Source organism: Calypte anna, chromosome Z (assembly GCF_003957555.1).
Source record: "Calypte anna isolate BGI_N300 chromosome Z, bCalAnn1_v1.p, whole genome shotgun sequence".
Classification (NCBI taxonomy): domain Eukaryota; kingdom Metazoa; phylum Chordata; class Aves; order Apodiformes; family Trochilidae; genus Calypte; species Calypte anna.
The window spans coordinates 46,342,794-46,366,748 of NC_044274.1; the positions used below are offsets into that span (position 1 = coordinate 46,342,794).

The window sequence follows — 23,955 nt, forward strand, 5'->3', positions numbered from 1 at the left end:
CAGTGGAGTTTGATAAAGATACTGACTCCAGCTCTGTGTTACTAAGCACACACTAATAGCACTGCCTTGTAACAGCTGATAGTAACTAAAAGGAACAAACTTTTCACTTTCCCTTTAATAGGCAAACATCTGCTTCAGTGTCAAAGAGAAAGCAGAAATCAGATGGTTCTAGAAGGGGATTTATATTGTCATAAGAAGCTCCCTGTGTGTGTTGAGGAAAGTCAGTGATTTTTCTGATTTAAAAAAAAAAAAAAAAAGGAAAATTCTCTTGCCTTTAGTATTTACAAAGCCATTATTACAATCTAGGAATAAATAAAAGATTTCCTTTGAATGACACCCAGACTGTGGCCCCAAAAAAGCAAAAAAGTTGGGAAGCAAGAGGGCATATTCAAGTTCACATGGAAACCTTGGTGAATCAAACACCAAGAATCGTTATCAGAATATGCAAGGTCTGCAATGAATTAAGGAAAATTAAATTAAATCATTTTATAGTAACTATTTTACTTAACTTAGATCAGCCAATGCTATTATGGTTACGAGTATGGTATACTCTACCCTAGTATGTGGGACAGTTTGTCGACATGTATATTAAACACAAATTTACTTTATCTAGATCAAATAGTATCAGCAACGAAGCTCTGGGCTAAGGGCTGCACGCACACCCCGAGGATGGCACAACAGATCCATTTATTTTAAACTGAAAAATAATACCTGAGCCCAGTGCATTTCCAGATCTCCATTATCCCTTCTTTGTGGGAGCCATTATTAGAGATAACACGAGTGTAGATACCAAATATTAGATACCTGATTTTTCCAGAAAAAGTGTAAGTAGAACTAATGCTACTTAATGACCAGTCAAAGAGAGCAGGAAAAAAACAAGAAGATCAAAATGTATTTTATTAAGAAAAAAAAAGAATAGCATTGTAATAAATAATTTTCATCTGTGTATGACACCAAAAAAAAGACACGTATCTACCAAAATGTAAGCAGTAACTTAAGAAATGGCACCCCCCAGGAGCATTTTCTTTCAGCATTTCAGAAGTAATCACATGAGGGTGTATTTCATGTCCTAGAAGTGAGAAGGTTCTCTTTCTTCTCAAGATGAGCAAAAAGGCAGTCCAAATTAAGTGTTCTTCTTGAATGTCCAGAGTTGGATTATCCCAAGATGGTACATCAGAAGAGTAATGAGTAGTAACCAAGAAATGCCAGCTATACCACAAGGAAATTTGATACCCTAAACTCTTTTCAGAGAAAGAGATCAAGAAGCGCCATGTTATCTAATACTTTCCAAATCACAGGTGCCAAAAGAGTTACTGCATCAGGATTGATTGTATCTGGCATCTTAACATCTACAGGAAGGACAGAAAATGCCCTGCCTGTATGTCATCTTGTCTTGTTGCAGCCGGATCTTTTATGAGGATTAAAGCATTGAAAAATGTTTTCACAAGCTGGAAAATAAAATCTCTGCAGGGAATTTATAGTTCAGGTGGGGAATAAAAAAAATCCAGAAGATGTCTTATTCACAGACTACCAATGAAAATCATGGTGGTCATAGACTTAAAATGCTTTACTTTGAAGATATTTTTAATGAAATGTGTTTTTGAAAGTGCATAAACTTGAGGAAACAGAAAACTGAATATTGAAATTAGTTCTTCTACACCTAGTCACATAGAAGCCTGAATCCAAGGACTTTTTATGCTGTAATACTATAAATTTCATTGCAGCTTTTCTTGATTTAGGACAATACAGAAGAAGATTGCCATCACAGAATAATAAAAATAATAATAATAATAATAATAAAGCAAACTGATATCCCCATTAATATATAGAACACAGAAGATGTGAGCTGTCAAATCTTCATCGGAGAGCAAACAGGCTACGCCTGCTTTCTCTACATCTTCTCAATTTGCATATCTGTAAAAAGAAGAATTATATGAAAAAGTGATCAAACTACAAAATAACTAAGTCTCAGAACAATTCTGTGGGATTCTTTCCTGAAGTTTGGAGATAGCAAAAAATTTTCTTCATTGTCAAAATTACCATTCTAAAATGAAATTAATTAAAATGTCAAACAGAAAAGGAAAATTATTGTGGGACCAAATATAGTCAAACACACTGCTGGGAAGCTGTCTTTAGAAAATACAGTGAAATTCCTGTGGCTGAGATACTCCATTCTTTTAGAATCTTCTAAAGACTTTTAAATACGTTCACTGTTTTATGTGTTGGAATCCCTAGCAGTGTATCCCTAGGCCCCAAGTCTTTGATTTGGAGATCTATACCTATAGAAGCAGCAGGTTTACTTTTGTTTATGTTTATTAAAATGCAGCAGGGAAGGATTTGGTATGTAATTAAAGTACTTTAGAAATCAGAAAGAATGTGAAAGAAAAACCCTGATTTCCCTCTTCTTTTCCATAACACAGTATGTTTCAGAGACATCAGATATTTGTTCATGTATTTTTTTGCTTTGCTGACATGTAATCTCATGGTTTGAATGATTTTCGAGTGGCTGTGATGAGTTCCCCAGTCCTATCTCCAGTCCTGTTAATTTGGGTTGTTGCATATCTCCAGATCACATCTTCCTCTGAATGGAATTTCTTTTTGGTTTTGAAACAATTTTTTTCTTATGTATATATATATATATACGCCTTCCAGCAAACAATGAGTTAGGATGCTGGAGTTGTAAGAGTGAACAGGAGATTTCTCTTGAAATCTCAGTCTATTGAAACAGGGGACTCAATACACGAATCATGAATGAAGGCTTATTCATGGATGATTTCTTATGTGAGCATTCTCACATCATTTTTCCCGTTACCATTTATACTTACATTTCAGCTCTTGCTCTTCAAAACAAGCATCTCTGCAGTCATACGTCTCATTATCTTTTGACAGCTCTTTAAAAAAAGAACATACATACAGATAACAGCCAGCATATCTTATATTTTCATAGTGATAAATCTTTCCTATCTCAGGCCTTCCAGTAACAGCATCTGTAGAGAAACAAGATAAACCAGGTGCCTCGAGTTGCCAAAGAGTGGGTGTGAGTCCACCTGTGCCTGGTTAGGGCAGGCCCCCTATTACCAGGGGGCCAATAAAGGTGAAACTCACAGCCACAGACTAGCTCACTCCCGAACACTGTATTACCTTTATTGTGCCACTAGCGCTCATCGCCTCCAAGGTGAGGCTCTCATGGCGCAGCTGATTAAGACCCAGTACTGCAATGCCGAAAGCCCCGGGTTCGAGACTCCACAGAGAGCAATAAAGGTAATACAGTGTTCGGGAGTGAGCTAGTCTGTGGCTGTGAGTTTCACCTTTATTGGCCCCCTGGTAATAGGGGGCCTGCCCTAACCAGGCACAGGTGGACTCACACCCACTCTTTGGCAACTCGAGGCACCTGGTTTATCTTGTTTCTCTACAGCATCAGTACCTCAACAAGAGGAAAATGACATTGTTAAGCTAAACTTTCTTCACATGACTCAATGGGACCAAATCCTCTGTCCTCAGTGTTGTGACAAACACCCTCAAAGGCAAAATATCACAGAATCACAGAAAGTTAGGGGTTGGAAAGGACCTCAAAAGATCATCTGGTCCAACCCCCCTGCCAGAGCAGGGTCACCTACATCAGGTCACACAGGAACCTGTCCAGGTGGGTTTTGAATGTCTCCAGAGAAGGAGACCCCACAACCTCCCTGGGCAGCCTGTGCCAGTGCTCTGTCACCCTCACAGTGAAAAAATTGTTCCTTATATTTATATGGAACCACCTGTGCTCCAGTTCATATGCCCCTTGTCCTATTGTTAGTCACCCCTGAGAAAAGCCTGGCTCTGTCCTCTTGGCACTCACCCCTCACATATTTATAAACATTAATGAGGTCACCCCTCATTCTCCTCCAAGCTGAAAGAGGCACAGCTCCTTTCCTTCATAAAGGAGATGTTCCACTTGGTTGCTCTGTGCTGGACTCTTTCTGGAAGTTCCTGGTCCTTCTGGAACTGAGGGGCCCAGAACTGGACACAATATTCCAGATGTGGCCTCACCAGGGCACAGTAGAGGGGGGGCAGAACCTCTCTCGACCAACTAACCACCCCCCTTCTAATGCACCCCAGGATGCCATTGGCCTTCTTGGCCACCAGGGCACATTGTTGGCTCACAGTCATCCTTCCATCCACCAGCACCCCCAGGTCCCTTTCCCCTGTGCTGCTCTCCAACAGCTCAGACCCCAACCTACACTGGTACCTGGGGTTGTTCTTTCTCAGATGTAAGACTTTACACTTGCCCTTGTTGTAATTCATTAAATTTCTCCCTGCCCAATTCTCCAGTCTGTCCAAGTCCCTCTGAATGGCAGCACAGCCTTCTGGGCTGTCAGCCACTCCTCCCAGTTTTGTGTCATCAGCAAACTTGCTGATAGTACATTCTACTCCCTTATCCAGGTCATCAATAAATATATTGAATAGTTCTAGTCTCAGTACTGACCCCTGAGGGACTCCACTAGAAACAGACTTCCAACTAGACTCCATCCCATTGACTACAACCTGAAGGCTTCTGTCCTTCAACCAGCTCCCAATCCACCTCACTGCCCAATCATCCAGGCCACACTTCTTCAGTTTAGCTCCAAGAATGCTGAGGGAGACAGTGTAAATACCTTCCTGAAATCAAGATAACCTCTGTCTACTGCTCTGCCATCATCTTTTCACCTGGTTACATCCTCATAGAAGCCTATCAGGTTGGTCAGACATGACTTCTCCTTAGTAAAACCACACTGATTGATCCTGATAAGCCTCTTGTCCTTGGTGTGCCTGGAGACAGCACCAAGAATGAGTTGTTCCACTGCCTTTCCAGAAATGGGGATGAGGCCAACTGGTTTGTAGTTACCCAGGTCCTCTTTCTTGCCTTTTTTGAAGACTGGAGAGACATGTGCTTACCTCCAGTCCTCAGGCACCTCTCCTGTTCCCAACAACTTACCAAAGACGATGGAGAGTGGCCCAGCAATGACATCCGCCAGTTCCCTCAGTACCCATGGGTGCATCCCATCAGGACCCATGGATTTATGGATGTCCAGCCTCATTAACTGATCCTTAACCCATCAACCAAAGCAAACTCACCCTTTACCCTGACCTCTGCAGTGGCCTTAGGGGCCTGGGGCTCCTGAGGATCCACCAGCTGTATACAGAGGCAAAGAAGGTGTTTAGCAATTCTGCCTTCTTTGTACCCTCTGTCACCAGGGCACCCACCTCATCCAGCACTGGGCCTATATTGCCTTTAGTGTTGGTTTTATCTGCTGTGTATTTGAAGAAGCCCTTCCTGTTGTTCTTCACCTCTCTTGCAAGGTTTAATTCCAAGGAGGCTTTGACTTCCCTAGTTGCCTCTCTGCACTCTCAGACAACAGTCTTGTATTCCTCCCAAGTCCTCCCAGTATATTACCAGAGAAAATACAGGGCCATGCAAACATGGATCAAACTGCAGCACAGAGTCTGCACACAAAGACGTGCTTCCATCTTGAGGTATATGTTTCAAAGAGCATGTCCCATCCTATCTCAGACTTTCCAAACACAGAACACTACTTATATGTCTTGTGCATATAAGGACTGCACCTGCTCCTGAAACAAGTATTTTTCTATCACATTTTAAGAAGTTGACATAGTAATGAAAGGTCTCAATCGCAATTTATAGGTGTTAGATAACAAATAGAAAGCAAAACAAATATTGAATGTAAATTTGTGTAGGGTTATCATCATTACCAAGTAAATTCTCAAGCAATTATTTCCACAAGAACCACAGTGATAGACATAGGTAATATGTACATACTTGCTATTGATGAGGTGGCCACAAGTGTTCTGTCATCCTTATTTGCTCTGGCTGAAAGAAAGAAAGAGATAAAAAATTAAAAATAAAAAGATTTAACTTAGATCCAGTGGGGGCTTAGGCACAGTAGTGGGAAGTACACACAATCCCAAAACACTATTTCTTCAGAGACCATAAAAGTTATTCTTCAGTGCTCCCAGTCTGTCAGCTGCCTTCCAGTTTTTTCTCCTCATTTACTAGATGCTAACATCACTGAAAAAATACTTGTTCAAATAGTTTTCCAAGATATTTTTCATCCAAAATTTTAATATTTTGGGCAACAAGAAGGGGACCACCTTCTCAGTGCTTTTGAGAGGAAAAAGCCCATATTACAGGGAAGTTGGTTCCTGAAATCATCATTTGTTTGGTCATCTGAGACAGTCTCAATTTTAAAAGAAGAACTTGTTGCTACTACTTTAGCTTCTGAATCAACTTGTAGTTTCATAACCATGATAATCACATACATCACATCATGTATATATATAGTGATATACACATACAACCAATAATTGTAAGTCAAGCAAGCTAGGAAACTTCTGACCTCCCCTGAAATCCCCAAATGGGAATCTTCTGAGAAGTCAAGGAGTTTGCTGTCTCTTCTTCCACTTTCATGTTCTGCTCCTATTCCTATCATATTCTTAGTAACAGAGCATTCTTATCCATGCAGGGTTATCTACAGCCATTCTGCAATAGGTTAGCATCATCTGCTAAGCTCATTAATACTTCTCCTAGCAGAATTTCCCACAGCACCTATTCAGGAGCTGAGCTTGGGACAAGAGCACAGAACATCTACATTTAGTTATACCTTTTATTTACTTAATGGAACTCAGTTTGCTTATAGATGACTTTGTGTAATTTCCAGACAAAAATAAGCTCTCTTTCTGTTTGCACTGTGGAAAAGAGCTGGCAGAAAGTTTTGCCTTTGAAAGTATACCTCTCACTGTGGAAGCTTTTGGGATACCACTTGAAAAGACAGTACAGCGAGCCTTTGCATTAGTTCCTGCAGAGTTTCATACTAGCTACACATATCTACAGTTCCTACAAAATAAAAAAAAAATTTAGAAGGCCATTTAGTTAACTATCTTACCAAGTTTTTTTGGAGCACTTCCAGTAATATTTTACATAGTCCTGCTAGCGTACTATGCTAGAGTACTATAATGCTAAGAGTACTACACTACATCATCTTCAATGCCTCTTCTACTTCTCTGGAGACAACTTGACAAAAAAAAAAAAAAAAAAAAAAAAAAAAAGTAGCTATGTATCAGCTAAAAAAAAAAAAAAATTACAAAATTGTTATATAGATTAAGAGCTCTAGGCAAAATCAAACTGTCCAGCAAAACCAATTTCCTTTTGATATTTTCAAAAGAGTCCTATAAACATTTTGAGATATTCATGACTTGATTGTGTCTGTTAAGATGACGCATAAAAAATACCACTGAACATAAAATCTTCAAACACACCTACCTTCTCTCCAAGGAAAAAACCCTCAACCAACCAACTAACCACAGAAAAAAAAACCCAGCACTTATATTTCAGTAAAAACAATAGGCTTCACACATTTTCATTTTTTTTAATCTGGGGACAAAACATATTCTTTTCCGGAAATTATTTATTCTATTTTTTTTTTTTTTAGTTAGCTAGCAAGTAAAAACAAATTACCAGCAATGTTTTTGCCTTTCCACAAGCTGTGGTACCAAAGATGTCCAATTCAGCTCAGTGAAGTGAACTGAAAAAGCTCAAAACAGCCAGAAAATTAGTCAAGTGGTATGAAGAAACAGTGGGAGTATTCCTTCCTGTAAAAAACCAAATCTTTCAGACTCAAAAGCTTGGCTATCTCACTTCATATGTAATCCACCATTTTTCTGGTGTCTTAACTAGAATAAAGATATATCAGGAATTCATACTAATTAGATCACTTAAAAAAAAACCAAAAAATATACACTCATCGTTCAGTGCAATTTTTCAGAGAAGGCATGAAAAAAAAAAAAAAAAAGAAAAAAAAAACTAAAAGACCTCCAGTGCCCTGTCTGCACCCAGCATTCTGGTCTCCAATCAAAAGGCAGGACATAGAATAGGCAACTTCCACTTTCAGTGTGTATAAGCTGTACTTAGATGTTTGAATAGATTAGACACCAACTTTACCGCTCTGCAGAGTCACCTATATGAATAATCAATAGAGATACAAGGGTAAACGGTCTGTTCCACTCTGCTAACTTTCTAGTATTTGACTAAGATAAAGAAACAAATAATGTGAAAAATTTAGAGCTTTCAGGATGGCAGATCTTAGGCAGACTTTTATTATCTCATTCCACCTCCATGAGGATGAATTAACAAAACAGACTGATAGCAACTGAGATACACTAAAATAAACAATTTAAATACCTTTTCTTTTGTAGATCATAAACAGTAACACTGATAGAATGAATACAGTCACAATGAGAATTGCTCCAACAAAGCGTCTGCTCTCAGTCCACAGAACACCATCAACTGAATCTTCAAGAAAAACAAGGAGAGGAAAGAGTTTACATAATTGCATAAACACCTATAGTGATAGTGACAGTGACAGTCACAAATCCTGCTTGTCACCAATGTACAAGGTTTTACATCTTGCTTAGCTTTCTGTTAGGACTACAGGAGAGCACTCAGTGAGGAAGGGAACAGAAAGTCCCTTCCATCTGGTAAAGCTGAGTGCAAAGGACAGGTGGCTCCCCTGAATCCCAGAGGCATTTCTTGTTAAAACCAAACTTGTCAGTTCACCAGACACTGAAAGGATGATTTGGCTTTCTGACTCACAGTTGTCTGTTCCTATCCCTTCTCACCCCCAAAAAGTGTGCCAGCACAGGCTGTGTGGTGAACAGGACCAGAGAAATTACCAAGTAACAATCTGATTAACAGATTTATTATTTCTGAGCTGGATCAAGTCTCAAGACTGACTGAAAGCTTGTGCAAACATTTTAGGGTACAAGGCAGAAATTAAAAGATTAACAAAGAGCAAAAGTAGTGGGGGTGGTGACCAGCTAAAAGCTCTAATGAGAAACTATATTGGTCTTCTCCGTTCATGCATCTTCCTTCAGTCCAGACTGTATGAGGAAAAAAAATAAATCTGTGTACAGTTTGTGAAATTTAAATATTCTCAAAGTAAAGGCTGTAGTGGCAGGAAAAGTCCATCTTGTCCAAATCTAATTGACAGTTATCATCAGCAAAGCAGAACATTTTCAGAAGTGTGTTTAATTTATTTACATGGGAGATTTCATTTCTAGGCTCCGACCTATATGCTTTTCAAATAATGGAACTTCTTTTAACACTCAGACTCAATTTTCACATAACTCTAGGTCATACAAAATTCCTGTCCTCAAACTCCACCCACACATGCATGACAAAGATGTTAATACAGGGGAAGTGTACACTAATAGCAAAACTTAACAACACAGGTATTCCTTTTCAGAATTAGGTAGGAAAGAGAAATGAATCATGGCTGAATCAACTCAGAAAAAATGACAGTGCTTTGAAGTGTATTACCATAAGTGGAACTTAGAAATGTTACCTGCTATATGTAAAATGGCAGATGTATTTTCTTGAAGCTCTTTATTCCAGAATATACAGTAAAAATTCTCACCAACCCTACTTTTGATTGTAAGGGTACTTGTCACATGATATAGCTGGTCACTTCCAGTTTCATAACTTGTGTTTGCCTTATAAGTCAAATCTTCATATTCTTTGTTTTGCCATATCACTTCAGCTAGTGGATATCCTTCTGACTGACACATCAGTTTCCATTCATTGTCTCCTGGGCTCACCATTCCTTGGGTAATGGTTCTATAAGGAGCTAAACAAATGGAAGAAAATTACTGCCAGTAGGAAGATATAAAAACAACATATATTAGCAAGACACCTTTTCTTTATCCCCAGCCCCTGGACCAAGTTTACATACACCAACTTGGATTTGGTGAATAATACTCAAGACAGACACCACTGTGCCTGTCCATGGTAACTGAAGGTACAGGATTTATTACAGTTTGAATGCTGATATTTAGAAAATTGCCTTATCTTTCTGATTTTTGCACTGACAAAAAGGCTTTTGCAATATCATTATGGGAAATAAAGTACAGAACACAGACTCAACCCAGACAAAAACCCCACAAAGTTGCACAGCTGTGCAAGGGCCATGAGATGACTACTTTCTTTTCAGAGTTTTCTTTAAATGCTAACCCAAATACTTTTTACTTCAGGGACCCCACTGAAATCTTATAACACTATCAGTCAGTGCTCAACCACCTTTAGGAGCATGCTCACCCTTCACTTTCAGGCTGATTGTCTTGTAGTCAGCTACCCCATAGCCAATAACACAGCGATAAATCCCTGCATCTCTGAGCTTCACATCAGTGATCTGAAGGACAGACTGCCCCAATTTCAGATTCTCTTTCAGAAGATTTATTCTTCCCTTAAAGTCACTGTGCTGACTTTTGAAGTCTTCCACTCCTTTGATAAGTGCATAAACCTGCTTTCTGAGTTCATCTTTTTTTTCCCAGCTGATGCTTAAATCTCTAAACTCTGATTTCTCGTGCACTGGAAATGTGCATTCCATGGTCACATTGTTCCCACGTTCCACAGTGTAGAGTGACTTGGGAGCTTCAACCGTGAATAAAGCTGAAAAACAACATTTGGAAGAAAACTTAATTTCCCAAGCACAGGCCTAGTATTTGAAGTCATGTCTTACCATACACATAGGACATGTGAAGAACCAAAACTATGTCTTGTTTAGAGAAACTGAACATTTCTGCATACACTTGCCCAAATTTGAAATAAACTGGGCTCTTTATAGTTGCAGACATCTGCTTTGTGCACACACACACACTGTGATGCTGTACTAAAAAGAGACAAATGTGTGTGCACAGCCCCTCAGCTGTTGCTTTCAGAACATTGCCACTGTAACAAGCAATTGTTGGTGCCTTCAAATGGGATTATTCTGTTTATACATATGCCAGTTGTTTTTACACACATGGTAAAGAACACCTGACTATCTCCCAGCTTGACAATGCCAGTAAAACTTTTTTGTGTGATGTAAATGGTAACCTGTCTGAAACAATGTCTACATGTGTATTGCAAACAGGGCTTTCAACCTGGCAGCATACATATTAAAGAAACATACTTAGTTTAATAAAACAGCACACTAAGATCTTTTTATTTAAAACATTATATATAGAAAAGACACCAAACACTAGCACTTGGAAAAAAAAAAAAAAACCAAACCAAAACAAAACAAAACCACCACAAAAAAACAGCAAACAAAAAAACCACCACAAAATGAAGTAATTAATGTTTTTGTGCTTACATATGCACACACTTAATATGTTCTATATGAAATACACTTAAACAGTTCTACTTCTTACAGCTCGGTTTCTTACCATTTAAGAAATGCCAGTAGAATAAAAATATATACAAAATCAAGGGCTTTTCCATGATCTAGAACCTAAAATGATACAATGATAGAAAAACATAAATACTTGCTCATTCTTTAACTTACACTGTAAAATAAATTTTGTAGTCACTCCACAGAAATAACTGGACAGAAGACACTGAATTCTACTGCAGCTGAAAACATAACAAAATTGCACCTTTAACTCTGGTAGATGATCAGGCAGAAAGCTTCCTTTGTGGATCCAGGAAAAACATAAACTTTTATTTGTTTTAAACATTTGTCTTTGCTTATGGCAATATTTATGTTTTATCCCTATCTGCCAATTAGTAATAAACACTGACAGCTTGCCAATCGTTCCCCTAAATGGCAGCAGAGAGCTAGGAGGAAAATTAAAGACTTTTATATATATGTTCAGAGAAAGAAATAGAACTTAGTTCTTCCCCACCTGTCTGCCTTACTGGATGTCAGTATGAACATCAGAAGAGGTCTTCAGATTAACACCTGTACGAAGGATGACAAGAAGTAAGCTTTTCTGGTACTGAGCCCCATGCTGGTATCTGGCAATTGCTTAACTTTAACTTGCAGGCTTTCTCCCACTCTACAGGAAAACAATCCTTACTACACACAACAGAAGTTTGAGTATCACTTACAGAATTCCTCAAGAATTCAAAAGTCTGGCTGTAAAAGATTTTCCACTGTGGAAAAATTGTTGGTCGAGGTCAAATTCCGATGCACATAAAAAGCTCACTGCAATAACCATTACAGACCCTTCTCCTGCTTCACCCTGAGCTGCAGGATCCTCTGGCTGGATTGGCTGACATAACTCAAGACCTAAATGCCAATCAAAGGTCTTTGCCAAAGCAGCAATCTTCTCAATCTTTTTCTTGCAGAATCTACAATGCTGCTTCTTTCCTCCTGCTGGCTTCTGACATACACAGAAACCACAGTTTCACAATCACAAAAAGATATTCACTGTCCAAAATGCTCTTCAGTATTGCTGCTGTATGGAACACAACTATCGCCCCACACTTCTTGAGACAGAACTTAAATCTTGCTGTACCACCACCTACTTTTTTCAAGAAATTTCCCCATTACTGAAAAATTTCCCTCTAGGGAACTCTCCGTGGCTAACAGTGGTTCATTGTAGTCAGAAACAAAAATGTATGGCAAATTAGCACACAAAATACCACAGGCACTGTAAGACATGTCATCTGATCAAAGCCATACAGGACAACAAGTCCTTAAAGCACCATTAAGAAGGAAGCCATCCATCTATACAAGCTCAGGATCTCTGTGCTGCTGTGCCAAACAACTGCTGATAGTGCCTGGAAATTTCTACACAACTTACTCAGTCTGCAAAGCTTCTAAATAAGAATAATGGGAAAACATTGCCTACTTTCCTCTAGTAAGAACACATATTCATTCCCTCCCCAAGACTTTAGCATAATGAAGGCACTTGCCTTGCCACTATGTAGTGCAAGAAGAGTTGTTAACCATATGCATTAGCTTGGCAAAAAATCTCTTCCTTGATTCTAGAAGTCATTCGAGACCACAGGAAAACAAAACAAAACAAAACCAATTAAAAAAAAATTATCAGAAAGCAAAGAAGCAAAGGCTATACTCACATTAACTTATGGATCACAGCAGTGTAACCTGGTCACCAGCACAAAATACAACTTAAAACATATGTTCTAGTATATGTTCACCCACTTATTATACTGAGAAATGACCACTGAAATGTTTTCTGGAAGTATTTTCTTCTCTCTCTACTTCACAGACCACTCACAGGATCAGACATGGAACCAAAAAATATAATACAGGAAACTAATAAGAGTTGCCCTTTGTACCTGATGTGTGGGAAGAGCATGGAGACAGTGGTACATGAAATGAGTAAATGCAACATTTATGTTCTAATAACCTGAAACTACCTTAGTAGGCTGAGGGGGTGTATAGCAATAGGTCAGATTGATGAAGCTTAATTTCCACTGACTCCGGGGCTTAAAAAAACCCAACCGACCAAAGAAACAAAAACCAACAACAAAAAAAAACCTGAAACAAACTTGTAAAATAGTGACTGTGAGACCACAGAAGCCATCGATGTAGCTGGCTGTCAGTGTTATTTAGTTTCCTCTTTTTCCTTGCTTGTCTAGAGGCCACGGGTTTTTGTTTTCTTCTGTTTTGTTCCACGTAAGTATTTAGTTGTAAATAAAAGACTAGGCAGGTTGGGGATTTTTTTTGTTTGTTTGTTTGGGTTTTGCGGTTGATTTTTGGTTTTGTTGGTTTTGGGGTGTTTGTATTGTTGGGTTTTTTTTGGGGGGAGGGGGACTTGGTTGTTGTTGCTTTACACACACAGCTCACAGTATAGTTACACACTGCAGTTAGTGGGGGGTTTTAGTTTGTTTGGTTTACCCGTATTCTGCAGCAGAGTTTCCAGACAATTACCTCAAGCTGTGCCTGTCCTAAGCAAAACCTGACCTGATCAGAGAGCACTGACCGCACGGAAGGTACCAAGGTCGGACGGCAGCAGTGCGAGGTCGACTGTCCGAGCCCCCTTCCGGAGCTGAGCTCCGGCACCAGCTGCCTCCTCCTCCTGCCCGGCTGCGGAAGGGAGGCGGTCAGACACCCGCTCCCACCCTCGCAGACGGCGGACCCGTGGGGCAGAGACCCTCCCGGCCCACCCTCACCCCGCTTCTGCCCCTACCCAGTGGCCCTTGCGTTCCATCCCACTCCACTCATCCCCCGTCTCGGCCCCGTCCCGGGTCTTGCTTGGCCGCCTCCATTGCGGTCTTATCGCCGGAGGCCGTGCCGGGAACTCCCGCCGGAGCTTCCCAGCGTCGGAAGGAAAGCCGGCCCTAGAAGCCATGGGGCCGTGCCCCAGCTCCGCCTTTGCTGCAGCCGTGTCGGGCAGGGATCCGCCCGGCGGGCTTCTCTGTTCCTGGAAGATGAGGGCTTTCAGGAAGCGAAACGGAAAGCTCCATCTCTTTCAGGGAACGGGTCAGCAGATGACGGCGGCACGCTCCATCCTTCCCTTCCCAAGCAGGAATGATGTCTTTTTCTGTCTTTTTTTTTTTGAGGGTGTGGGAAACGGATGGCACGCGTGACTTAGGTGGAGGAGAACTGATGTCAGAGGACTGGAAACTACCCGATAACACAGCAGTCAGGATGCCTGTAAAGTCCAGGAGCCACCTGCTGCTTCTCTGGAAGCAAAGAAGCAATGCAACTATTTGAATAGCTGTGTTCCTTGACACTTAGAAGTTACTGCTGATGGATAAAAGTCCAGTTTAATAACCTGACAATGCAGTGTGGTATATGCAGTTTCTTTGGTTTGATAATGTTTCTTGTGTTATGAAACATAACCTTAAAAAGATCTTTGATAGTTTACTCTGGAATTTACATCTGCAAAAATATTAGTTGTAGCTGAAAGTAAAAGGTTACTTTCTGCATTTGTCTTTCTACCTTTGTTCGTCATATTAGTCTACTGACTTAATGGCTGGTGTCTATACCAACCTCAGGTGCCCTGGTCTGTTACTGCTTTATAGTTTTAGTTGCACTTTATTGCTGAATTTGATGTGAGAGACAACTCTGAGTTTCAATAATGCTTTAATTACTGAAGTTGATTCCATATGGAAATGGAATATGGCAACATTTTCCATACTGTTAGCTTTACATAGTACAGTTGCATTCTTCCTGAGGCTTCTGGACCACAGGAAAGCTATGGATAGCCATATTTGCTTGTGCTGCACATCTCCCCTGTTTTCAAACAAGTATCTTAATGAAACTGTATAAAGGGTGCACGTACTCTCAGTATGCTGAAGGAAGAACACAGGTCAGACTAAGTTTAATGCCAGGTAAACTTTTAAGAATTGTTTATGGCCAAAGGAGAAGCAGAGCTTCTATATAAAGCTAATTTTTTTGCTGTTATTATGTAGTGAAATGAGGCAACCAGGTGCCACTAATTACCAGGTAGTGGGCATAAGCTTGTGTTAAGCCCACCTGAGCCTGATTAGGGCGGGCCCCCACTGCGCATGAGCAGGATTAGGGGGCCAATAAAAGGTGAGTCTCGAAGCAGAGGCTCAGCTCAGTCCTGAGCACACCTGCAGAGAGGTGAGCCGCTTCTCTCAGCACCTCACTACCTTCGTTGCACCACTAGAGCTGATTGCCTTTAGGGTGAGGCTAGAGTGGCGCAGCCGGTTAGCACGCAGTTACACAGACAGCCCTGAGCAATGCTAAGCCCGCGGGTTCGAGACTCCTCAGAGCCTGGTTGCCTCATTTCACTACAGTATACCAAGTCTGCATTTCTCCATGTTGCAGCATTACGTTAATCATAAAATCTTGGTACCATACAAAGACAACAAAATTATTAAAATAATGAGAGATAGAACACCAATTGATTGCTGAAATTCCTGCCACAGACAAGCCAAACAACACAAAGCTGTAAGCTGGTCAAGAAGAGTTTAGATAGAGCAGGCCTGACAAACCTCAGCCCTGAGGCCCTGTAAACTCAGTAGAGATCTCAGGGCCTGCTATTAGAAATGGAGATATAATATCACAAGACCACAGGGCAACAACAGTTCCCTGGGATTGCAGGGATTAGTTGTAGTAGTTACAGTATACTGTAGCGTGTGGCGTGAGGTCACCTTTGGCATTTACATGCAGTGCTTCACTTATTAAACCACTTTGTGCATCTGAAGGCTGCAGATCGAACAGATTATCAGTGACTGTCATTAACACCTGGCTTCATGAAGCTGCCTTCATCACCAGAAGGGCTAAAAAGTGTAGCCACCCACTACCAACTAGACCATGCCTCAGAGTGCACCTTATTCTCTGGAAATCCTTCTAACATCCTAATTCAGGGACTGCTGCAGAGCATAACCAGAGCCAACAGTGATACCAGCAACAGTTTCTGTGACCTCTGCATATATCACAGAGGAGAGGACAGCAACCTCTACAGATTCCACTATGATAATCCAGAAGTGTTAGGGAACCACTCTGAAGGTATCAAGCATTAACTGTGTCCTGGTTTGGGACAGGATAAAGGTAATTTTCTGTCTTGTACTTCTACTTTCAGCTAAGTCTCTTGTAAGTAGCTGCACTGCCTGAAATTCGATGAGGAGGAATTAAAATCACCCACTTCCCCCATAGTTCAGATAAGAGGCACACTGGTAATGGGAACTGGTGCCAGACATAGGTACAACTAATTTAGCTAACACTTCAATAAGCTTTAACTTGTTTAGTATGACAAGATGTTCTTAAATGGCAAATTTACTTATACAGATAGCATACAGAAAAATAAAGCTTCAAAACTATCACAAAACCAGACAAAAGACACAAACCAGTTTCAGAAGCTTTTTTTTCCAGTAAGAACAATTGGCTGTAAGAACAAAACATTCCCAGAATGAAGAGGAAGTTTCTAGTTTAAGAACAGCTCCACTAAGCTGATAAATTCTTTAGTTAACTAAGATTAGATAACGTTGGGACTTCCCTTATTGCAAATAAAAAAGCAATGTCAAATTTAAATATTTATATTTGCTCACATACCTCTGTATAATCACACACTTCCTTCTTTTGAAAGTCCCATAGTCAAACAAAACCTCAAATTTTTCAAGGCTGTAATATTTTTTGTCATTAGTATAAGATAGTAGAAAGCCAGATTTTTTTGCTGAATATTCATTCCAATAATAATAATAATAATAATAATAATAATAAAGCTACTGTCACAACTTCAAGAATCATCATGGGGTAAAGGAGGTCTTACAGTCTTTCATGTTTATAGTCAGTACAGTTTCAGCTTACTCAGATAAATACACTACAGTAAAACCAGGAAATCATTTTGCTGAAGACTGTGAACTTAGGGCATTGTTTTTCCCTCTTTCAAGCTATTGAACTATTTTGATCTAGAAGCTTTGAAGTTGCAAGGTACTAAATAAGAATTAATTGATAATTTTGGAAACTGATGATAAATTTTTGAATTTAATTTTCTAGATAGATCTTCTAGTTCAACTGAACCTATCAGGCACACTGAGAGAAACGTAACCTCTTTTCCAAATGTCAGTTCTACAAACCATCTCTAGCACAATTTGCTTCCTTCTGGAATATGAAACAGAAGTGTATAATTGCTTTACATTCAAATCATTATAGAAAAATTCAAACTGACTAATCCAAGTTCTTACAGTCCGAGGTAACATTCACTCCCCAGGTCCAAATCTTTCATTCAGTCCCACAGCCAGGGTCATCTGTTCTGGATCCACTGGCAGCAACATGGGGGATGAGTATCTTATATCCAGCTAATGGTCATCCATTATTTGTAGACAAGCAGCCTTTTGCACACTTTCTATCAACTGATCCACTCCTCCTTTAATGGCCAACAGCTCTAATGGGCTTTAATGGGCTGAGCTCACCGGCCCAGTAGGCAACCCACTGAGTCAAGGACCAAGGAGCACGCTTATCTCCTGTGTTTAGAAAGACACCAGGTCCCCAGAAGCCTCCAGCTTTCTGTTCAGTAAGGAGAATCTCATCTCCTCCTGACAAGGACACATGCCACACATACTCTGGCTTGGATTCTTTCTGGGTCCTGCCAAATTCCCTGTGGAGTTTAGCCAGCTCAAGTGCAGAGAAAGGAATCTCCTTTGTTAAGACACGTGGGTGATTATCCTCATCATCCTTACAAGTATATTTGGTCTTAACAAGAGGACAAAGTTTGGAGGGTTGACAGTTCTAATTTATTGATTTGTTGTCTTAAATCTTCTAATTCCTCCAATGGGTATGTACTATCAATGTCACTTCTTACTTTAATAGGGGCGTGATCTGGCACCTCCCTGATCGTAGTGGCAGTTTCAGACATTTTATGCCCTTTCTCTAACTTATGTTTAAGGAACACCAGCTCCACATGGAGAGCTACAGCCTCTTCCTGCACAACTTCGCCAGCTTCTGCCTCCCTGCAGAGAAGAACAACCTCCTCGTGGTCAGTTTAAAAAGCCTCTATCTCCTTATGGAGAGAATCAACCACTTTCAAAGCAGTATTGAGGGCTTCTGAGTGAGCAGCTTGAAGAGCTGCTATTTTTCCCCTAAGGATGAGAACCTCCTCCTGTGCGGACAATACTGCACCACCCAGTAACTGCACAGATCACTGCTTTACCTTTGCCAATTTTTATTTTTGCCTGTGACTGCAACAGTATTGTGCGTTCTACCAGCGCAGAGGGGTTGGACCAATATTCCTGAGCCCATAATTTTCCCTGAGGTAATGGTTTAGACTTGAACTTTTTCAAGAACCCCTCTAATGAAGGAAAGCTATCCATTTATACAAAAACACACACAATTGTCTGCCAGAACAGTTTTTCACCCCTGGCACGGACTTTCAACATACACTTCCACAAATCTGTCAGCACAGTTTCGGTAATCCGGTGACCCCGGCACAGTTGCCAGAAACGGTTGTCCATGACTACTTGCACACCCCGACAGATTCAGGACAACTTCACCCCCATACACACACACACACACACACACATCAAAGAAAACAGACCCACAGTGGTTTTATCCCTTACACTAGAACATCAACTCAACGCTGGTGAACAGCTTGCAGAAGACCATGCAGAACCCCCTTGCTTTCTAAACTCCTTCACTCTTGTGAGGAGCCTCAGTGCGGCTGGGTTCAGCTTCTCACTCCCCTGTTGAGCAGCTGCACCCCTTTGTTTTGTGGATCCTGCAGGCTACGCCAAATATTATGGTCCGAGGTAACATTAAAATTTATTTTTGTTTTGGATCCACGAAACAAAGTGCAACCATAGAAATGTTACAGTATATAGTAGAAATAAAATAATATTGGTTGTAAAATTTTAAAATGGACAAATTAAGAGTTAGAAGGGGCTCGGGTAGACTAAAACTCTGGAAATAAGTAACTAGTTAAGAATGAGCTAACCCTTACAAGAACAATGATCAAAGGAGAATAAGGAGTGTGTTGACCCCATCAGCAAAAACATTAATCAAAAGGAGAATAGTTAAGCAAACTGATGCCATGTACCAAAGATCAAGATAAAATATTGTATCCAGGTGGTGGGCCAGGTGGTAATGACAGCTGAAACGGTAAACCGTGGATTTACAGTTTAAGAGATGACTATCTATTGTTATTTGTAAGATCTATGTGACTGTTAGTCTATTGTTATCTGCATGATCTATGTGACAGTTTGTGACTAAAATTTATGTAACTCTGTACGTGGCCTGTAATGAAAAAAGTATAAAAGCTGAACCAAAAATGAGGGTCTTTGGAACCCTGACTTGGGACGCTAGTCCACAGGCTTCCCGGGCCCTGAATAAAGCACCGCATAAACTGACTCTGTTGGTTTGTGTTTTGGTTACGGGCAACAGAAAGGGTCGAGTGCAAGCAGATTTTGACAATTTAAACAGGGAAAAATATAGAGCCAGATGAAGGAGGTAGAGAGGAAACCAAGATATAAGAAAGAGAGAGAAAAAGTGGCAAGAAAGTGGTAAGAAATTGGTAAGAAAGAAAGAGAGAGAAAAAGTGGCAAGAAAGTGGTAAGAAATTGGTAAGAAAGAATGAGAGAGAAAAGTGGAGAAATAAAGGGTAAGAAAGTGGGAAGAATGAGAGAGAGAGAGTCACCACCAGGGGTCCAGCTGTCCAGCGAGGTTCTTCAGGATGACGCTGATCCTGGACAGGGTCTGGTACAGAAATGGCAGTGGGTCAAGAGATGACACCAGCCAGAGCATGGACAGCCATGCATACCCTGAGCCCCTTTTGTTCTGAAGGGGCAGCTGTCAGTCAGCCAGGCTCCTTAGAAGACAGGCTGCCTGGAAGGGAGCAGAAGGGTGCAGTTCCCCGCCCAGTCATCAATTCTTATCTTCTTCCAGGTGCCATTCCTCCTCTGTCCCAGCCAATCGTGCCTCCAGGGGCCTCCCAGCATTGAAGGTTGGCCCTCAGGAAAGGGGAGTAATCTCCACCCAGTCATCAGTTCTTATCTCCTTCCTGGTGCCATCCTTACTCTGTTCCAATCCCCTTAGCCAGGTACTTCACAAGTACAATCAAGGTGGCCCAGTTGTGCCTGGAGGGATGCCCCAGCATTGAAGGCTGCTCAGAAAAGGGGAGGAATCTCCACCCAGTAGGTCTCATCACATCCCAAGGTGTCACCCCCTGCTCAGCTCTGGCCAGCCAGGTCCTCCACCCTAGCCAGGGCTATTCATTTTAAAATTGCTCCTTTGAGACAATTGCAAATCAGTGAGGTCAGGCTCACACACAAGTGCACAAGAAGATAAGAGAAAGGACCCTTGCTGTCAAACATTTCTTCGGGGTGTTGTTCTTAGGAAGCCAAACTGAATAAATACCTGCCAGTGGCTGCCAGTGCAGTACTGCCATTTTGCATGGAACTGGAGTACAGAGGAAATTTCTCCCCTGGATCTCTGCAGCACCAAGTAGTAAACAAGGCTTCTGGGAGTTGTGTGCCACTGTTCTATTCACCACACAAGCCACTACTCCAACGCATCTGGAGGGTGGATTCTTCTCCTCACATAGGGACAGGTCATAAGCGTGTTATACCATTTATTTTCTGCCCTCCGTCTTTTCACTGTTCCATCCTTTCTTACAGCATTTTTTCTCCCCCCTTCTCAGTATGGCACCATTTCTGTTCCTTCTCATAATAATGCTAATCTTATTTTTACACACCATTTTACACAACTATCCATCACTCCTGTATCTAAAAGACTTCCATGTACCTTCCACAAAACCTTACTGCCTTCTTGGATTGCAGGCAATAAATGAGTCCAAATGCATCCTCTACAAACTTGCGTTCTCTACACAGGGTTGTCATTTTGTGCATCAGCCTCCCTGTTTCTGGCTCCCCTAACTCCCTTGCTTGGTGCTGCCATTCACTGTATTTTTATGACAGAGAATATTTTCATTGCAGACATTATGCACATATTTGTAGGCATGCAGTTCGACCTCCGGCATTATCTTCAACCTTGAGAAAATGGTTTGATACATTGTAATTAAGTTAGAAAACCAGCAGAAACTTTTGGCCTATTCACTTTAGGCTTTTGGCATGTGGACAAATAGGCATAGACTATCAGCTTGTGAGGTAGGGTGTGTGAACAGCTCGTAATAACCACTCATGAACCATAGGTGTACGTGTGCACAGAAAACGATAGTATAAAAGTAAGCAGAACTTATGTGTAAAGCCCTGGCACTCAAAGACCCCACAGTGTCAATCATTCTGTGTCGTGGCATATATTCAACCGTGGAGAAGTTTGCCAGAAAACTGTGCTTTTCAGTGTTCTTCTCCTATGGCTGGCAGCTAGTTATTTTACAGAAATCAAGCTGACACAAGATTTTCATTCAAGTGAGAAAGGCAGTACCTTCAGTAAAACTCACTGTGGGCAAAACCCTTGATTTCAAAGGTGTATACAGAATCTTGAGCCAGGTGCCCTCATCCTTGCAAGTGCTTACATCCATTAGCAGTTAAATGAACACTTACTCTCTCCTGTAAATAAGCGAAGTTTGTCATGGACTAATCCCTGCCAAACCTCTGGAACAGAAAACACATCCTACCATCATATTTTTAAAGTTTGTATCTACTTAAAAAACAAAACTATGTGTGGTCAAGAGATAAAGTCACAGGAATGTTTATAATATCACCAAAAAAATCCAAGCTCTTGGAAAGACTTGAATGAAAAATGAAAAGGAATTTTATACAATAGGAAAATACTTGGGTTTTTTACTATTCTATCATTTTTGCTGTGCTGATAAAGAAAGCAGAGATGGAGGAAAAATGAGAAGACTGTTGTCTTCACATATGTATTTAGAAAATGAGCTAATATTAACAACAAGAGTTACTTGCAGGTCAACATTAGCAGATGTATGCATTTGAAATTATACTCACTACATCTGAACACTTTGGGAAAAGATAATTAATTCTTGTGAGATGTTGAGTTCTACTGTAAGGTGGTGTTTCGGGTGCCGTACTTTCTCACAGACTGGTAATTGCAAGTTTTAGTGAGCTCTAACAAAGAATCCTGGGAACTCAGTGTAATTTGTGTATTGCTATGTAAAAAGCCCACTGACAATGTGTAATTATTTTCTCAACATTTTTTTAATTATGAAAATTTATCTGGATGAGTAATTATGGATGATGATGCTGTTGCAGTTTATAGTAGAAATAAAATAATATTGGTTGTAAAATTTTAAAATGGACAAATTAAGAGTTAGAAGGGGCTCGGGTAGACTAAAACTCTGGAAATAAGTAACTAGTTAAGAGTGAGCTAACCCTTACAAGAACAATGATCAAAGGAGAATAAGGAGTGTGTTGACCCCATCAGCAATAACATTAATCAAAAGGAGAATAGTTAAGCAAACTGATGCCATGTACCAAAGATCAAGATAAAATATTGTATCCAGGTGGTGGGCCAGGTGGTAATGACAGCTGAAACGGTAAACCGTGGATTTACAGTTTAAGAGATGACTATCTATTGTTATTTGTAAGATCTATGTGACTGTTTGTCTATTGTTATCTGCATGATCTATGTGACAGTTTGTGACTAAAATTTATGTAACTCTGTACGTGGCCTGTAATGAAAAAGGGTATAAAAGCTGAACCAAAAATGAGGGTCTTTGGAACCCTGACTTGGGACGCTAGTCCACAGGCTTCCCGGGCCCTGAATAAAGCACCGCATAAACTGACTCTGTTGGTTTGTGTTTTGGTTACGGGCAACAATGCCACAAAGACATTGACACAGTCAGAAAACAGACACATTGAAAACAGTCAGACAAGAAGCATATAAAAAAACCACTTACTTGCTTTGCTGATACTTAGAGCCAGAGTTCTGAAGTTGCCAGAGCCTGTGTGTTTCACTTGGAGACAAGTTCCTGTAAGCTTCCTGGACAGCTTCTGTAGGAAAACCAAAACCAAAACTAAACAACCCAACCAACTAAACAAAAAATCCAAACAAGAAAATGACATGCAGCCCACTGCAATACTGGGACGTTTCCACCACCAGTTTCCAATATTCACCCAAGCTGCACGAACCAGGATTGCTTCTTCACACATAAACCTTAAACATCATTCTAATACCCCAATACTCCCCAGTTAAAAATGTACCCGGTGCCAGTCCCGAACATGGGCTGAACAGAACCGCATTTCTTCAGACTGCTGGAGGATTTTGGACGTCTCCTTGAAATAAGCGCACAGGAAAAAAAAATAAAGACAGGCCAAGTGTCCCGGTTTCGACACAAACCCAGGGCCCAGGACCCACACCGGCGGTTCGGTTCCCTCACAGACGTTTCAAATGGCGGTCGGGCAGGCAGGCAGGCGCAGCCTTCCCTCGGGGAACCCCCGTGGGCCCTCCAGGGCCCTGCCCGCTTTCCCGCCTCACCGGGCCGCGGAACAAGAGGCCGCAAACAGCAAAGGCGAGGCCGGGAGAGCAGAGATCGGGCACTCCGGCACGGCAGGCCGGCTCCGGCCCCTTAAAGCCCGCCCAGCTCCAGGGCGCACAGGGAGGTGCCGCGGAGCCGCCTGCAGCTGTTGCCCGCTGTCCATGGCCGATCGGAGCCTTTTACTGAGGGGAAGTGGAGTCAGGTGAGACCGGGCCGGGCCGGCGGAGTCCGCCCGCTGACACCGAGTCGGTCGCGTCTGGGACAGGCCCGCCGGGAGAGAAGGGGGGGAATCCCCCAGACCCGGCCTGCAGAGGAATGCGCCGAAGACCC

General features: G+C 41.2%; 2 protein-coding genes across 2 annotated transcripts; one reads left to right on the forward strand and one right to left on the reverse strand.

Moving 5' to 3' along the window:
* Positions 1-870: 870 nt before the first annotated feature.
* LOC103530680 (programmed cell death 1 ligand 1) lies at positions 871-23,888 on the reverse strand. The gene is made up of 10 exons (XM_030467439.1): positions 23,487-23,888; positions 23,047-23,140; positions 11,698-11,753; positions 11,239-11,303; positions 10,127-10,480; positions 9,378-9,659; positions 8,216-8,326; positions 5,798-5,848; positions 2,826-2,891; positions 871-1,914 (listed from the first exon to the last, which is right to left on the reverse strand). The coding sequence occupies exons 4-10, from the start codon at positions 11,291-11,293 to the stop codon at positions 1,892-1,894; spliced, it is 942 nt and encodes a 313-aa protein (XP_030323299.1). The 5' UTR covers positions 11,294-11,303; positions 11,698-11,753; positions 23,047-23,140; positions 23,487-23,888; the 3' UTR covers positions 871-1,891.
* Positions 11,765-14,629, forward strand: LOC115599918. The gene is made up of 3 exons (XM_030467603.1): positions 11,765-11,774; positions 13,736-14,246; positions 14,327-14,629. The coding sequence occupies exons 1-3, from the start codon at positions 11,765-11,767 to the stop codon at positions 14,478-14,480; spliced, it is 675 nt and encodes a 224-aa protein (XP_030323463.1). The 3' UTR covers positions 14,481-14,629.
* Positions 23,889-23,955: the final 67 nt, after the last annotated feature.

Coding starts and splice junctions, on each gene's coding strand:
- LOC103530680 (XM_030467439.1), bottom strand. CDS start 11,293: ATGGAAAAGCCCTTGATTTTGTATATATTTTTATTCTACTGGCATTTC. Junction 9,660..10,126: donor AATCAGCCTGAAAGTGAAGG/GTGAGCATGCTC, acceptor CCATTTGTTTAG/CTCCTTATAGAACCATTACC. Junction 2,892..5,797: donor GGCCACCTCATCAATAGCAA/GTATGTACATAT, acceptor CTTTTTTTAAAG/AGCTGTCAAAAGATAATGAG.
- LOC115599918 (XM_030467603.1), top strand. Junction 14,247..14,326: donor CCATCTCTTTCAGGGAACGG/GTCAGCAGATGA, acceptor TTTTTTTTTGAG/GGTGTGGGAAACGGATGGCA.